We start from the raw sequence: 16,384 nt of genomic DNA on the forward strand, positions 1-16,384 counted from the left end.
TGTCCTCGGTACTCACACAAGTTAGCCTAGGCCAAGGGTCTTAGGAGAAGAAACAAACCCAGTCATCCCGGGGGTAAGGAAGTGGGAAGGAACTTCCTAAAAGAAGTACAACTTTAAATGGGGCTGCTAGGACAGGAGAATGTGGATAAGGTAGAACCGTCTAAACCAAGAGAATGGCTGGTGCCCATCCTGGGAGCAGGAAAGCACTGGTGCCATCCAGGACATGCAGCATCATCCACAGAAGCAGCCTGGGTGAGGGGGAGGCCTCCAAGACCTCACTGAAGTGGCTCTGACAGTCCAGTTTCTTCCCAGCATGTAATGGGGAGTCTTCCTACATGGGACAGAGTGGTGCCGTGGAAAGTAACCAGGCTTGGTAGCAGGCTAAGAGTTCAGGCAGTGGGGACAAGGCCCTGCAGGGACAGGAAGAGCTGAAGATGTGGAAGCGCTGCTGACTGGATCTAAGCTGCACACAGGGAAAGAGCCTGGCTCAACTCAAGCATGCAAAAGGCCAGTCAGTGGCAGGAGGAGCTGGCCCTACCCTGCAGCTCCCTTGTAAGCACCCCACCTCTCAGCAGCTGCCTGCCAGGGGCTCAGGGGTACAGAGATGACCTGGCCCAGCTCTCTTCTCACAGATCTTGATTACACCTGCCCCAGGAGCTTTGCACCCCCTCCCAGAGCCTCCAGGGTCACTGTGGTTATACACCCTCTGACCCACCTCCCCAGCCCAGTGACTGTGACCCTGAGTTTAGCCAGACAGTTGTGTGAAAATACTAGAATTTGAACTTGCGTTCCTCTGGCATGCAGCCCAAGGTCACCCAGGGAGAGAGGAGCCTGTCATGGGCTCCAACTGTCCATCCGGCCCCCACACCCCAGGCCACAGCCAGCTCTACGGAGACCTAAGGAGTAAATATTGAGTCTCTGGTTTTATAGGAGACTCATTTACATAGTCAGTTGTAGTTCCAGGATCCCCCTTTTTTTAAGAGGGAGGGGACTTCAGAAAGTAACCTCCTGGGCTGGAGGGAGCCCTACCCCAGGCCCCAGCCAGGTTAGTTACACTTCTCCCAGGACTAGGAAAGCAGAGCCAGCTTCTAATGATACCCTATGACTGTTCTTGGGATGGGTAAGAAGGTTGCTGGCCAGCATGATCGATCCTCCCATGCCCCAGCCTTCGAGTGCTCCCCAGGAGGCCCTGTGGGGGTGCAGGAGTGCAGTCCAGATAGAGAAGTGGGTCCACAGGTTTCCAACCAGAGGCTATGCCCTTTGGTACCTCTTGCCCAGACTCCAGCACCCCCATGATATTCCCACCAGAGCTGACAAGATCATCCCCAGGGCCTCTATGTCCTGGGAACCAGGACCCCCTGATGATAGGGAAAGCTGCCAGGGGACAGGGGTGGCAGATAGAGGAGGAGACCCCCAGCAATGGGCCTGAAGCATTCTTGAGCCACCTCCTCCCGTCTGGGCCACGCCCTGTGGCAGGTGGGAGGACAATGCGGCCTGTGTGCCATTATCCCTAGTAAGCTGGCTCACAGCAGAGCGGTGGCAGGCCCTAGCTCCACCCTGGGCCCCTCCTGATGCCTCTTCCCTTGCTGCACAGCCCTTGCGAGCTGCCATATCCATCCTTGGCCTCCTCCCCTGACCTGGACATCGCCAAGGTGAGCAGTCCCTGTTTCCCTTCCACCTGCCCTGGTCAACCCACAGAGCAGAGGCCAATCTGCTATGGTCAAAGGACTGGTAGCAGGGACTCTGAGAAGATTCTGCATGATGGGGTGCAGTAAATAGACCCTTAGATATTTAAGTGACAGCCAGGACTAGAACTTACCTAGCTACCTAGGCTCCAAGCCACAATCCTCACCAACCACAGAGACAGTATGTTAGGGTGGAGCCCCAGACCCCAGGGTGGGGCCCCAGACCCCAGACAGAGAGAACATCAGTACCCACACTCCTCCATAGCTTCCGTGCCCCATCTCCAGGCTCTGGAAAATGTCCAGTAGCCCCTTGTCACCAAAAGGCTGCAGGCCTGGTGTCCTGTCAGTACAATCCCAAGCAACTCCTTGGCTATAGGATACCTGCAGCCAGAGGCCCAACACGGGAGCTTGAGTCCCACCCAGTCCAGGTCCCACCATGGCTTCTGAGTACGAGATGGGCCACATCCGCCAGCTGCAGGCTCAGCACATGCATATGCAAGAGAAGACTTTCACCAACTGGGTCAATAACATCTTTCGGCTTGGCCGGGTGAGTGTGACTGGGATCAACCCCAGCTTGGGCCAGTGGACCTGGGGTCAGGCTATCAGTTTGTCTGCCTGAGGCTGCTCTGGATCCCACAAAAGAGCGGAGGCTGAACTCCTTTCTCCAAGACAGCTGCTCTGGCCTACACCTGCCGGCTCCCAGGATGGGGTGGGCAGAGCTGACCCTCTATCTGTCCATCCCCCTCCCAGGTGAGCATTAAGATCCAGAACCTGTACACAGAGCTGGCCGATGGCACCCACTTACTACGGCTGCTGGAGCTCATCTCTGGAGAGGTCCTGCCAGCACCTAGCCGGGGCCGCCTGCGAGTGCATTTTCTAGAGAACAACAGCAGAGCTCTGGCCTTCCTCAGGGCCAAGGTTGGTTCCAGGGAAGGGTTGCTGTGTGTGGTGCTGGGTAGGCAGCAGGGGCAGGTTGGCTACTAGGTCATCCCTTCTAGGCTGGGCCATAGGGTAGAGCAGAGAATCTGGAGCCTGACTAAGGGAAGAACAGCTGGGCTACAGGGGAGCTGGCATTAAAGGCTTTGCACAGCACTCTGGCTTGGAAAGCTCCCAACTGGCTGTGGCAAGAACAATCTACATGCTATTGGGACTGCAAATGTCACTGTCTATAAGAAAGAATTGCAGGATTCAATACTGAAAAAATCATAGTGCCCTCTTAACCTTCTCATTTCACAAAGGGATCCACAATTATTTACCACACAAGATCCATGATCGACCAGGCAGCTGAGCCCAGATATGGGACCATGGGTGGCTGGCAGAGAGTAGGGGAAACTGGGGAAGAGCCCTAGTCACCAAGGCAGGCAGCAAGGAGCAAACAGGACCTGCCTTGCAGGAAGAAGGGCCTCAGCAAATAGGAGGAGCCTGAGAAAGGGACACCAGAGAAAGGGACACCAGAGAAAGGGACAGGCCAGGGAGATAGAAGGCAAGAACTCCAGAACACACTGGGGCTTCCATGACTAGAACAGGGGTGGTTTATTTTTGGAACCAGGAATTGGGAAGGCTCCTGGCCTCAGGTACTGAGGCTATGAGGTGGCTGTCCTGAAGGCTATGGGCACTGAGTTGGGCCTGACCAGGATGAGCCTGAGTGTGTGACCCATCACCTAAGTCCTGATGGAGGTCACATGTAGTCCCTGGAGCCTAGTGTGCTGGACAACACCAGGGAGGGAAGAACCAAAGCCAAAGGAAGGACAGTAACTGCAGTCCCCAGCACCTGGAAGAGCAAAAAGCTGCCAGCCACAGAGAGCCAGTTCCCATGTGATCCTAGGGACAATGGCCCTGTGAGCTAGTCACCTCCCCTCAAGGATCTTGGGAAGGGTGTGAGTACCATGGTCTTTGTCAGAGGCTTTGTGGCTCTCCTCAAGTTTTGATACATAGCATGTTCCTGATACCTGTGAAGGTGACATCCTTGGCTCCATAGTCATACAAGGGCAAGTGATCAAGACAGGACAAGGGAGTTGCCCCCAGATATACTGCTAATAAGTAGCAGAATGTGGAATGCTTTCGTTTATGGAGATGGAGACCATACCAGGCACTAGCAATCTGTAGTCCACACTGGGGATACAATAAACCTGACATCAAGGTGCCCAGAGTTTCAATGGGAAACAGATTAGCTGAACGCAGATCAGTTGTGTGCTGGGACATGTTTGACAACTGACTTTCTGAGGGAAATCAAAGAACTGGTTTATGTATTGCTGGTCTCCTAGGCATTAATTCTCTCATCATGACCAAGTTCAAGCTATCAGCTGATGCGACTAAACAGGAAGCCAGGCAGATGGGCCCCCAGTGAGCTGGCAGGAGCAGACTCCAGCCCCCCATTCCACTAAGCAGGTGCCCCAACTCCAAGTGCAAAAGTGTTGGATGTACTAGGGAGAGAAGGGAAGTGCCAGGGTGTGGAGAGGGGATCATTTCGAGGGATACAACAAAGTGCACCTGAGGGATATAGCACCCAGAGGCAGCCCCTCCCTCAAGGCTGATGGTTAGCTAAAGCCAGTTGCCCTCCAGGTCTTATAAGGGGTCTCTTTCCCTGTGTTTATTCAGTCCATATTTGTTGATTACCCACTATGTGCCAGACACTCTACTAGGTAGCTGGGATACATCAGGGAACAAAACCTAGATCTCCATCAGAGCAGGAAAAGGGGAACAAGCATGTGTGTTTGAGCGGGAGGAATAATTCTCAAGTTTTGATTTTAAATAAGGTGGTTGAGGTAGGCCTCCTTGAAAAGTGGCACTTGAATAGAGACTTAAACAAAGAGAGGTGAATAACCATGCTGATAACTGAGGGAATCGTATTTTGAAATAGCAGGAACATTCAGGGCAAAGGACCTAAGGTCCTTGCTTAGAATCTCACAGACTTTAAGAATCCCCTAGACCTTGGTGCTACGTGATTCAGGAGAGTGGAAGATGGATCCAGAAGGTGACTGGATCAGATCCTGTGGAACTTTAGCAATTATTCTGTCCTCTTCTCCTCTTGATTCACCCATCCTTCTGTACAAGTGGCAAGATCTAGGGCAGAGGTTCTCAACTTCGGTGTACAGAAGGACCAATCCTGGTGTTTGTTCAAATGCAAACTCCTGGACCCTGACCCTAGAGAGTCTGATTTGGTGGAGCTTGGGACTTGAAATTTCTAACAGACTCTGTTGGAGATGGAACCTATTGAAGAAGACTGAGATTTGAGTGTGACCCCCAAGGGACCCAGGCATCCCCTTGAGATCCTAAGATGCCCCTGCCTGGAGGCAGACACTGGCCGTTGTCTGTTTAGCTTACACATCTGACCCAGCATTTCCAATTCCCACAGCTGAACCAGTGACCAATGGTCCAGGTTTACCTGTAGCTCATATATGAGGCATCCCTTGTCCAGTGGTTCATCCCAGTTCACCAAGCTGCAGAATCATCCAAGTGGGCTGGGGCCCAGACCCTAACCACTCAGAAAGCTTCCCCTTCTAGGCCAGTGACTTGGAAGGCTGAGACAGGATGATCCCAAGTTTGAGGTCACCCTGGGAAACTTGGTGAGACCCTGTCTCAAAACAAAATAAAAAGGGACTAGAAATGTGGCTTAGTAGTAGAGCATTTGCCTAGCATGTGCAAGGTCCTGGGTTCAAGTCCCAGTACTGAAAAAAAAATTAAAAAGGCTTCCTTTTCCTTGTCCCTGCCTGATTTTCCTGAGGGACCTCTCATAGGACAGGCTGAATTTCAGGACTTCCCATCCCACAACAGGCCCCCTGAACTTTTGGTTCCTCTGAGTCCCTTAGGAACATGGGTTTCATGACTTAGTCCAGTCAACTTTGCCCACAGGTACCGATACCCCTCATTGGGCCAGAGAACATCGTGGATGGAGACCAGACCCTCATCCTAGGACTCCTCTGGGTGATCATTCTGCGTTTTCAGATTTCTCACATCTCCTTGGACAGGGTATGTCTCAGCACTCAGTGCCCCATGACCTACCCCTTCACTAACCTCACCTCAGGACCCTGGGCACAAAGCAGTTCCACTGCACATCTACATTCCTTACGACAAATCCTTGTCATCCTTGGAATTAAGTATTCACTCTTCAACCAGGAGTGAAGAACCTAGAAGGTCAAAGATGTTGCCATATTTTGAACTGAGAATTAGAGACAGGGCTTCACACCTGACCTGGGACAAGTCACTCACTAGATAGGGGGCAGGGTCACTGCCCAGCAACCATTTCCACCCCATCTACTGTTTCCTACTTGGCACTGAAACCCGGTAACTTCATTGCACCATAATGCTCCATTAGGGGCAATCAAACATGTAGAGTCCCAGCTCTGGAGGTTTACTAATTAATTCCCCAGTATCCAGTATTTCCCTCATGGTTCCCCATCTTTTCCCATTCTACCTTTTTCTCTCCAACAACTGGCTCAGAAAGAGTATAAACAAACGGGGTGTGGTGGCACATGCCTGTAATCCCAGCAGCTCAGGACACTGAGGCAGGAGGATCACAAGTTCAAAACCAGCCTCAGCAACTTAGCTCAAAATAAAACATATAAAGTGTTGGGGATGTGGCTCAGTGGTTAAGCATCTCTGGGTTCAATCAATCCCTGGTACCAAAAAAAGGGGGGGGGGAATGAGTATAAACATAATGCTCTAACATTTGTCAGTTTTTAGTTTGGGGTGTTTTTTGGGAGGGTGGGTACCAGGGGTTGAACTCAGGGGCACTTGACCACTGAGCCACATCCCCAGCTCTATTTTATATTTTATTTAAAGACAGGGTCTCACTGAGTTGCTTAGCGCCTCGCTTTTACTGAAGCTGGCTTTGAACTCCAGATCCTCCTGCCTCAGTCTCCGGAGTTGCTGGAGTTACAGGTGTGCGCCCCTGAGTCCAGCCAGTTTTCAGTTTTATGATCCCCAAAACAACACCTGAAACTTGATTCTGGTAGGTCAGGAAAGCCAAGCTGAAAAATGAAACCCTAATGAAAAAAAATCACACATTTGGCACAAATCCACATAGACGTTTGAAACTCGTGACATGACTATGAGTCATAGAGGAGCAGGGCCTTGTGTGATTGCAGCCCCAGAGTTGAGCTCCATTTTGGAGAACAAATGGGCAGATGAACACCTAACTGTCCTTAAACCTTTCCAGGAAGATTTACTCACCTCCCCACACCCTGAGGCCCAGTGCCCCCTCAGCCCTTCCCCTTGGGAGCAGCAGGTGTTCATTGTCTCCTGAGGCTGCCTGTACCCTGATGACTCAGGCCTGTTCCCTGATGACTCAGGCTTCAGCAGCCCTTCTCCCTCCTACGCCCATCCCAGCATGCCCCAGTTCCCCTATAGCCTAGCCCAGCACTCAGGGGGTTGGGCTTAACCTCCTCCCTGCGGCAGAGCTGCCTCCAGATCCTTGAGATGCCTCTACAGACCTGTGCTGGTCTCTGGTGTCCTTCCTGCCCAAAGGCAGGGGAAGAAGTACATCCTGCTCAGCTTCACTTCTTAGTTCATAACAGGAATTGGTATGAATAGGAGGAGAGGAGAGGAAGACTGGGAGAGGAAACCTCAGAGCCATATTTTAAGGCAACAGGGACCAGGGAATGAGTGGAAGGGGAGTCCCCCAAGGAAGGGCAGGGATGCAGGCAGAAAGAAGTTGGAGGAGGATGAAGAGCCAAGGAATGGAAGCCCTGAGTGGAAGAGATGGAGGTGGAGATGGAAGAATAAGGGGAACTATCTACAAAGGGGAACAGGCAAGTTTGGGAGGGGGTTAAAATCAGAGCTGGCTGAGTCATTTCTCAGCCCCTGAGGCATTGAGCACTGTAGGCAGGGGGCACGCTTGTCCTCTGTCAGAGGTTGATGGGTCCAGGCCAATCCCTTTATCAGCTAGGGCCCTGGGCAGCCTCCCAATCTCTTACTACACCTAGTCATCTGTAGAATTCAAATACTGACAGGCTGAGAGCCTACGACCTGGCCAGCAGAAATCCTGCAATACAGGGGAGGAGTCGGATAGCACCCAGCCTCCACCCTGTGAGGCCCCAGGTCAGTAAGCACCATGCCTGGGCCCCAAACCAGGAACCATTGCTATTGTGGTCCTCAACTGCAATGCAAAGCTACCTGCTCTAATGACAGGTGACAGTTTTCAGTCACCCTGCATCTTTCGAAGCACTGTCTGAAGCAGGCTTGTTTCTCTAACCCCTACCCTAACCTCTGTGGATGAAATCCAGTAAAATCAGATGATCTGAGGAGAGCCATCTCCAAGTAGGGTAGGAGCCCAGCCTGTGACGCCCACAGCCTGCAGGCTCTGCCACCCCCACCTGGCCCCACATGGCAATGATATGCCCTGTCCTGCAGGAGGAGTTTGGGGTCAGCGCAGCCCTGCTATCGGCCAAGGAAGCTCTGCTCATCTGGTGCCAGCGGAAGACAGCCGGCTACACCAATGTGGACATCACTGACTTCTCTCACAGCTGGAGTGACGGGCTGGGTTTTAATGCCCTTATCCACGCCAGGTGTGACCTGGCCTCAAATCCCCATCTACTGAGCCCAGGACTCAGGGCCTCTCCAGCTCATTCTCCATATCTGCTCTGGCCCCTGGAGGAGGAGGGGAAGTGGGCCCAGAAGTAGAGTGGGCTGACACTTGAGTTACCGGCCTGGATCAACCCCTCCCCACTCCCCAGGGAATTGCCAGGTTTGCCTTTGACCCCTGCCTTCTCCACTTTCTGCTCCCCTTGGGGTTCTTCATTGCCCTCTCCCTGGCAACTAGCTGCCCTTTGGGAACTTCTACTTCCATCCCTGGGCCTGTACGAAATTAACCCTCCTCTCCTATTAGAGTTCTACCCATCCTTCAGCCAGGGCCTCAGAGAACTGTCAGAGGAAAACGAATTCACAGTAAGCTGGGACTGGCCAATAGGAACATGTGCATTTTAAAAAGCAGGACATTCTGCTGAAGAGCACTTCCTGCTCTCTACCCAGGCCAGACCTGCTAGACTACAGCTCTCTGCGTCCGGACTGCCCACTGCACAACCTCACTTGTGCCTTCCATGTGGCTGAGCAGGAGCTGGGCATTGCTCAACTGCTGGACCCTGAGGATGTGGTGGGCCAACAGCCAGACGAACGCTCCATCATGACTTACGTCTCCCTCTACTACCATTACTTCTCCCGCCTACACCAGGGGCAGACTGTCCAAAGGAGACTCACTAAGGTTGGTGACAAAGGGAGGTGGACCAGCCAGTCACAAGGATGAGCACAGTCTCCAGAGTCAGGCAGACCTGGATTTGAAAACTTCATTATCATTCATTTGCTATGTGGTCTTAGCCAAGTGATCTAACTTCTCTGTGCTCCCATTTGTAGCATGGAGACAATAACACCTGGATAATAGAAGACTGCTGTGAGTGTTAATGTTCAAGGGAGCTTAGGAAAGTGCCCAGCATGGAGCCAGGCATACAGGAAAAGTGAGGAGGCAGTGGTTGCTCTTGCCCCTCCCTTCCTCTTTCACTTGCAGGCTGTTAAGCTCCTAATTGGATTAAAAACCCTAGAGCACCAGGAATCTGCAAGGACAGGCATAGAAGAGGCTGTGCTTTGTGGGGGACTCCATGTTTTGGGGGGACTTTCTTACTCTCTGGACGCGATGGCAGAGGCTGAGGCCTGGGAGGTTTGCCCTCAGGGTTAGTGTCTCAGTGGGGAAAGGTGATACAGGCCAAGGACTCTGAGATGCTTGGGTTGGGGGTTGGGGAAAGAATGTCCAGGAAGAGGGGTTGCCTAAAGGCCCTCAACCCCCAGAGGTGAGGCAAAAAGGAATGTAACAAGATGGAAGAAGGCAGGACACAGTCTTGCCCCAGAGTGGGAGCCCACTCACTCCTGAGTCTGGGTGTGCAATGCCCCTTCCTTTCTGGGGGTTAGGGGCCCCCTACTTTTTTGCACCCTCAGCTGAGGGAAGCAGCTGGCTCCCAGAGTCCAGGGTCTGCTGCTGGTGGCCTGACCCTTTCCCTGCCCTCCACCAGATCCTGCTTCAGCTCCAGGAGACAGAGGTTCTGCAGACACAGTACCAGCAGCTGGTGGCTGACCTGCTCCACTGGATCACAGAGAAGCAGACACAACTGGAGGTGCGGGACTTTCCAGACTCCCTGCCTGCCATGCGCCAGCTACTGGCAGCCTTTGCCTCCTTCCGTGCCCAGGAGAAGCCACCTCGTCTGCAGCAGCGAGGGGCCACAGAGGCCCTACTCTTCAAGCTGCAGACAGCACTCCGAGCCCAGAACCGCAGACTCTTCCTGCCTCAGGAGGGCCTTGGCCCTGAAGAGCTGTCCCAGCGCTGGGCAGGGCTGGAGCGAGCAGAGGCCGCCCGGAGCCAGGCCCTGCAGCAGAGGCTACTACAACTGGAGCGTCTGGAAACACTGGCCCGTCGCTTCCAGCGCAAGGCAGCCCTCCGGGAGAGCTTCCTAAAGGATGCAGAGCAGGTGCTGGACCATGCCAGAGCCCTGCCGACCAGCCCAGCCACAGTGGAGGCAGCCACCCAGAGGTTGGGCATGCTGGAGGCTGGCATCCTGCCCCAGGAGGGGCGCTTCCAGGCCCTGGCTGAGATCGCAGACATTCTCCAGCAGGAGCACTACCATGGCTGGGCAGATGTGGCCCGCAGGTGAGCTACAAGCCCAGAAACCATCCTTACAAAAGGGAAAGGCACACCCACACCCTTACATGTGCTCATTCCTGTCCATGGAAGAGAGGGGTGGTTTATGGATTCAGGGCTCCTTCTAAAAAGATCCATCTCCTATGGATGCTTGGAATTCTGCCATCAGTGATTCATTGCTTTTGGTAAAGCACTGTCCTTTTGAGGTAGCCTCTGATTAGTTCATTCACTAAATAGATATTTATGGCATGTCTACTGTGTCCCATATGCCATTCTAAGTGCTGGAGGTTTAACGATGAAGAGGACAAGCAAAAATTCCACCCCCTAGCTGGGTACAGTGGTGCACGCCTGTAATCCCAGCGACTCAGGAGGCTGAGGCAGGAGGATCGGGAGTTCAAAGTCAGTCTTAGCAATCTAGTGAGGTGCTAAGCACCTCAGTGAGACCCTGAGGGTCTGGGGATGTAGCTCAGTGATAGAACATGTGATTAGAATGCACAAGGTCCTGGGTTTGATTCTCAGCACCAAATTAATTAATTGAATTAAATAAAGTAGGATAAGGGAATATGAGGGGCCAATTTGGGAGGTAGTGCAGATTGGGGGACCAGAGGAGAGTCATTGGAAGATGATTTTTGAATAAAGACCAGAAAGGAGTGAAAGGGCTGATCATGCAGATATGGGGGACAAAGTATCCTAGACAGAAGAAACAGCAATTGTAGCATCCCAAGGAGGGTTCATGCCTGGCAAGTCTGAAAACAGCATAAATGGCAGGGGTGGAAGAAGGGACAAAAATGGGAAAGACGCTAGAATGAATCAGACATAACTTTCCTATGTTCATGTATGAATACACAACCAGTATAACTCCACATCATGTTCATCCACAAGAATGGGAAGTTATACTCCATGTGTGTATGATGTGTCAAAATACATTCTTAGTTATATTGTCATGTATAACTAAAAAGAATAATTTTTAAAAAAATTTAAATGCTAAGGGTGACTAAAGTGAGCAAGTTACAGGGGTGAGGTCAGGGAAGCTCAAGGGCAAGGGGTGGGAGTTGGATGGGTCTTGCAGTTTTTACTCAGAGAAAGATGAGAAATCTTGGAGGGCTTGAGTAGAGAACTGACTTTTGTTTTACAATAATCACCTGGATGCCATGTTGGGAAGAGGGCGAAGGAATAGCCGCAGAAGCAGAGACCGATCATGAAGCTATTGCTGACTGAAGAGCAATGGAGGCCATAGCAATGGTGGTATTCTGAATGTATTTTGAAGGTAGTGCCAGACAAGATTTGCAGACAGATCAGAAGTAGGGTGTGAAGACATGAGTTAAGATTTTAGTCTGGGCACTGGGAAGGATGGGTTGTCATCAACTGACACAGGACTAGAAGAGGGTGGGGTTAAGGCCTAGACCTTTTGACTTCTCTGGCTGTGACCAGGGCAGGACACATTGCCCCAGACTTCCCATGCAAAGAGGTTCACATCCAGACCCTGGTTCCAGCCCCAGAGGTCCAACTCCTCCAGGACAGCCAAGCCACACCACTAGCCTGAGGTGGCTTCCCTGCCCCAGCCTGCTGGAAACTGGCCTTATTCTTGTGTCCTTCAGGCATGAGGAGATTACCCAGCGCTGGGAAAGGCTCCTTCAGCATTTACAGGAACATAGGAAGCAGATGGCAGGTGTGCAGGCTGTGCTAAGCCTTCTGCAAGAAGTGGAGGCTGCCTCCGACCAGCTCCGGGAGCTGCAGGTGGGTACTGGACCAGACAACCTCTGGGGAACACAGCAGAGTGGGTGTCCTTCCCCAGCACTGGTGCTCACAGCGATCCAGAACCTTAGGACTGCAATGACCAGTTGTCTCTGGCCAGGTGCCAGCCAGCTCCATGACCTGTGAGCAGCATCTGGCAGAAGTAGTAGAGCTGCTGCAGAGACATGACCTGCTAGAGGCCCAGGTCTTCAACCACGAGGCCCATGTGAGTCATCTTGCCCATCAGACTGCAGAATTAGACTCCTCCCTGGGGACCAGTGTGGAGATGCTGCAGGTCAAGGCCAAGGCCAAATCATTGGCCCAGCTCTACCAGAGCCTGATATCTCTTGTCAGGGCCAGGTAAGAGTCTGACATAACTCCTCCAGCTTCTTTGGAATTTTTCTGTAACCCAAATTATCTCCTGCCCAGACTAAAATACTGTTGGCCTGGCAACCTCCTCTATCCTGACCCGCTGTCTCAAGGCCCCTGTCTCACCTATTGAGTCATCCAGGGGAAAGACCTGTTTAAGGGAAGTGTCTGATCCCCAGGGAACTCCCTCCCCATGCCCCACAACTCCCCAAGCAAGGTGGCCCTTGCTGTCCCCCAGGCGGACCATACTGGAGCAAACCCGACAGTGGGCAGAGTTCCTGAACAACTGTGAGGAGGAGGAGGCCTGTATGAGGGAACTCGGAGAGCAGGTGGAGAATTTGTCCCTGAGTGGGGACCTCAGTCAAATCGCAGTCGCCCTGCAGAAACACAAGGTGCTTACTCCTTCGCTCCCTGCGGATCCCCACCTTTTCCTCACCCATTTTTCTTGGGAACCCAGTCCTCTCCCCTTTCCTTCCCATCACCAAGCTCCCCCCCCCCCCCACCATGCCTCTCCCTCTAGACCCTGGAAGCTGAGCTCCACCGCCACCAGGCTGTGTGCATGGACCTCATGCAGAGGGGGCACGATTTCAGCGCCGGGGTATCCCCGACGCAGCCAGATCCCAGGGAGCGGGCCGAGGCTGTGCAGAGAAAGTGGCAACTGATCTGGACTCGGTTGGAGAAGCGGGGTTTGAGGCTGCAGACATCCCTGCTCCTACGGCAGGTAGGAAGTGGAGCGTTCCTGTCAGGTGGGCGGGGCTAGGGGCGGGCACCTTCCTGTGCTCAGCCCCGCCCTCGCTCCCCTCAGTACTTGGCTGATGCTGCGGAGGCGGCCGCGTGGCTGCGCGAATGGCGGCCCCAGCTGGAGACTGCGTTTTGTGGTGAGGACCAGGCAGCCGCCGAGGCCCTGCTACTGCGCCACCAGCGTCTGGAGCGCATGGTGCGCTCCTTCGCGGCGGAGTTGCGGCGGCTGGACGAGCAGGCGCGGGCCGCCGCGGCTCGGGCATCACTTAGGGTGAGCGCCCGGACCGGGAAGGGACCCAGACTCGCGCGCTTCCAAGACCAAATGTGTAGTTTCTGCTCTGCACCTATGTCCCATACATCACCGCCACACAGAGAGCGACTAATGGAAGGTCTTTGCGGTGCTGACCGGAGAATCCTGTCCTCACCCTGGCCCTGGGTGTGGGCATGTCCCTCCATCCTTAGGCACTTGGCCAACTGACTAAGACCTGAAGTAGAATCCTGTCTGCCCACGCGAATCGAGGTCATTCTAGTACAACTGGGTTTGGCTCACTTTGCTCAGCACAGTTCCGGAGCATTAAGCAGGTTCCTCCAGGAATGTCCCTTTTACTTTCACCACCAGACCTAAAGTGACCTTTAAGTCCTTTTAGTCTTTCTCACCTGACAGCCTTTGTGGGTTTTGGATGGTCTAATCACTGCCCCAGACTGCTTTCTAAACCTCTCCTTAAGTTCACTGAGCCCCTAGTCTCCAAAAGTATGTGTGGTGACCAGCTGGGTTCCGCTGTCTTTCAAGAAACCATGCTTGTTGCCAGCTGCAGTGGCACATGCCTATAATGCCAGCAACTCAGGAGGCTGAGGCAGGAGGACCTCAAGTTCAAGGCTAGCCTCAGCAACTTACCAAGGCCCTGAGCATCTTAGCAAGACCCTGTCTCAAAAATCTTAAAAATAAAAAGTTACTGGGGAATGTAGCTCAGTGTGAAGTGTCCCTGGGTTCAATTCTCAGTATTTAAAAGAAAAGAAAAAGAAACTGCATGCTCAAGCGGAGGCCAAGGAGGCCCCTAGACCCTGTGTTCATGCTTGGCTCCTTTACCCTGAGCTCCAAGGAAGCTCCATGTTTCACTCCCAGGTCTGAAAGTCCCATCTTTTCCTTTTCCTTCATGTTTATTCCCAGGATAACATAATTAATTTTTTATAAAAAAAATAGTTAATCCACAGTATGTCATCAGTGGCCTGGTCCAACCCCCTCTTTTTACAGATGAAGTAACCTTGGCTCAGAGGGTCCGGATTACAGCCTAAGAACATGTAGTTATCCCTACCAGAGAGTCTCCTGACTTCCCATTTAGAGCTGTATCTACCCCAACCACACTGTGTTTCTGTGATGATATACTAATACATAGCACTTTAGGTATAGGACAATAATATGGGTTTTTCCTATTCTGTGTGTCCCGCTTTTCCAGTGTGTTAATTGTTTAAATGAATAAACGGGAGCATCCTTATCCCTTTTTTGTCTCTATTGACCAGCCTCTGCTGGCAATGATGGAGAGGTCCTGCTTGGCCTCTAGCATTTCAGACTTTTGCTTTGCCCAGTGCTGAGTGGGAAACGCAGAGCTGCCCCTTCTGCTGAAGGGTAGAGCCACTTAGGCACCTGAGCAGAGACTTTGTACCTCCATACAGGAGGAGCCTTCAGAATGCTGGAGCAGAATTGATGAAGACACAATTGGGGGACCCCAGAATGGGACCCAAATCTTAGCAACACCAGGCAGCCAGCACTCATGCTCCCAGGTCCAGATGTACTTTATCTCCAAAGGTACGAGGTCAAGAGCCATGTGGCCTTAACAGGCTGTCATGAATGAAGGGGTTAAACATATTCTGCGTGGTCGCTCTCTAGAGCATCCAACGACTGAAGGGAAGAAATTTAGGGGAGGTCCAAGGGACTTGGAGCTACCCAGAGATAGCACAGACTACCCAGGGGTATGAGTCCCTGTCATTAGGCAGCCATGGAGATGTGGTTTCACACCAGTGCATTTTAGATGAGATGTTCATGTAGGCCTTGTCCAGCTTGAAATTCTATTGAGTACCCCTTCTCCCACCCCCTAGTTCTTGTTTTCTCTCCCTTTCTGGTCCTCTTCTTCAGTCCCCTCAACCCAGTCCCGAGCAGTTTGGGTTGATGCTGCCACTGCTGTCAACACTTGCCCAGGGACAGAGGAAAACTGTGGCACAGATTAGGTGCTTATCCATCCCCAAGGAGGCATGCCAGCCTATTTCCCCAAACTTCTCTTCCCAGCTTCCACTATCCTAGCCACCTTGCCTTCCCTTTTGCAAATGATATTTTCCTGGAAGGGCCCTCTGTGGCTTTACCTTGTCCTTGAAATCTTTTTCAACACTCCAGATCATTCTGGATCCCCCCACCTCCACTGTACACCTAGACTACTTATTTCATATGACACATCCTCTGCTTACCTACACAGTCCAGGATAGTGTCCCACCTACTCTGTGAGTCTTGTAGTTCTGAGAGGTTTGCAAGCCCCTGGATAGGAAGGCCCTAGGCTCCTCACATAGGGTCAGGCACAAGGAAGCACTAAATAATAAATAAGCCCCATCTATCCCCACGTTGAGCTTCTGGGTGGAGAAGAGGAGCACACTCCAAGCAGTGTTTGCAGCCTGTATTCCCACAGGATCAAGATTCACCTGGCTCTCAGGAGTGGCCCTGGACACCCCAGAGCTGAAGGACTGGGGAGACTGCCAGGCCAAGGTGCCTATCGGTCATGGCATGGAGCAGGAGCCCCAGGTAGAACCACCCACCCCATCCCACCAAGGCTTCTCTGGCTTGGTGGGAGCCCCATGTGGACATACTGCTCTATATCTGCACAGGTGGTGTCTTCCCTGAGCCCTTCAGGGAAAGGCCCAAGCATGGCTCTCTCTACTGAGTCTGACCTAGACTTTGACCCCAACACCATACTCCAGACACAGGACCACTTGAGCCAGGACTATGAGAGCCTGCGGGCTCTGGCAGAGGTAATGTTCCCTGTTGAAAAATTGTTCATCAAACCTCTACCCTGGGCTAGACCCTGTGTCTCCATTTCAAAGGACAGATCAGTGACTGACATGCTCCCTGTCTCAAGGAACTCATGTCATGACTGAGCACATGTTGACAAATCTTTATATGGATGCAGTATAATGGGAGCACACGAGAGAAGAGATCAGGTCAGCTTGGGGGTCAGGGAAGTCACTTAAGAGG

General features: G+C 52.5%; 1 protein-coding gene across 1 annotated transcript in view; it reads left to right on the forward strand.

Annotated features, from left to right (window-relative positions):
• The first annotated feature begins 2,121 nt into the window (after positions 1 to 2,121).
• The window catches only part of Sptbn5 (spectrin beta, non-erythrocytic 5), a 48,520-nt gene continuing 34,257 nt past the window's right edge, over positions 2,122 to 16,384 (forward strand). The window contains exons 1-14 of the mRNA XM_047539291.1: positions 2,122 to 2,232; positions 2,436 to 2,603; positions 5,538 to 5,654; positions 8,037 to 8,189; positions 8,650 to 8,883; positions 9,683 to 10,314; positions 11,904 to 12,042; positions 12,161 to 12,399; positions 12,647 to 12,800; positions 12,929 to 13,129; positions 13,214 to 13,618; positions 14,821 to 14,953; positions 15,822 to 15,934; positions 16,018 to 16,161. Of these exons, the coding sequence (XP_047395247.1) occupies positions 2,122 to 2,232; positions 2,436 to 2,603; positions 5,538 to 5,654; positions 8,037 to 8,189; positions 8,650 to 8,883; positions 9,683 to 10,314; positions 11,904 to 12,042; positions 12,161 to 12,399; positions 12,647 to 12,800; positions 12,929 to 13,129; positions 13,214 to 13,618; positions 14,821 to 14,953; positions 15,822 to 15,934; positions 16,018 to 16,161 (2,943 nt within the window). The remainder of the gene's footprint in view (positions 2,233 to 2,435; positions 2,604 to 5,537; positions 5,655 to 8,036; positions 8,190 to 8,649; positions 8,884 to 9,682; positions 10,315 to 11,903; positions 12,043 to 12,160; positions 12,400 to 12,646; positions 12,801 to 12,928; positions 13,130 to 13,213; positions 13,619 to 14,820; positions 14,954 to 15,821; positions 15,935 to 16,017; positions 16,162 to 16,384) is intronic.

This window comes from Sciurus carolinensis, chromosome 2 (assembly GCF_902686445.1).
Source record: "Sciurus carolinensis chromosome 2, mSciCar1.2, whole genome shotgun sequence".
In the NCBI taxonomy this organism is placed as follows: Eukaryota; Metazoa; Chordata; class Mammalia; order Rodentia; family Sciuridae; genus Sciurus; species Sciurus carolinensis.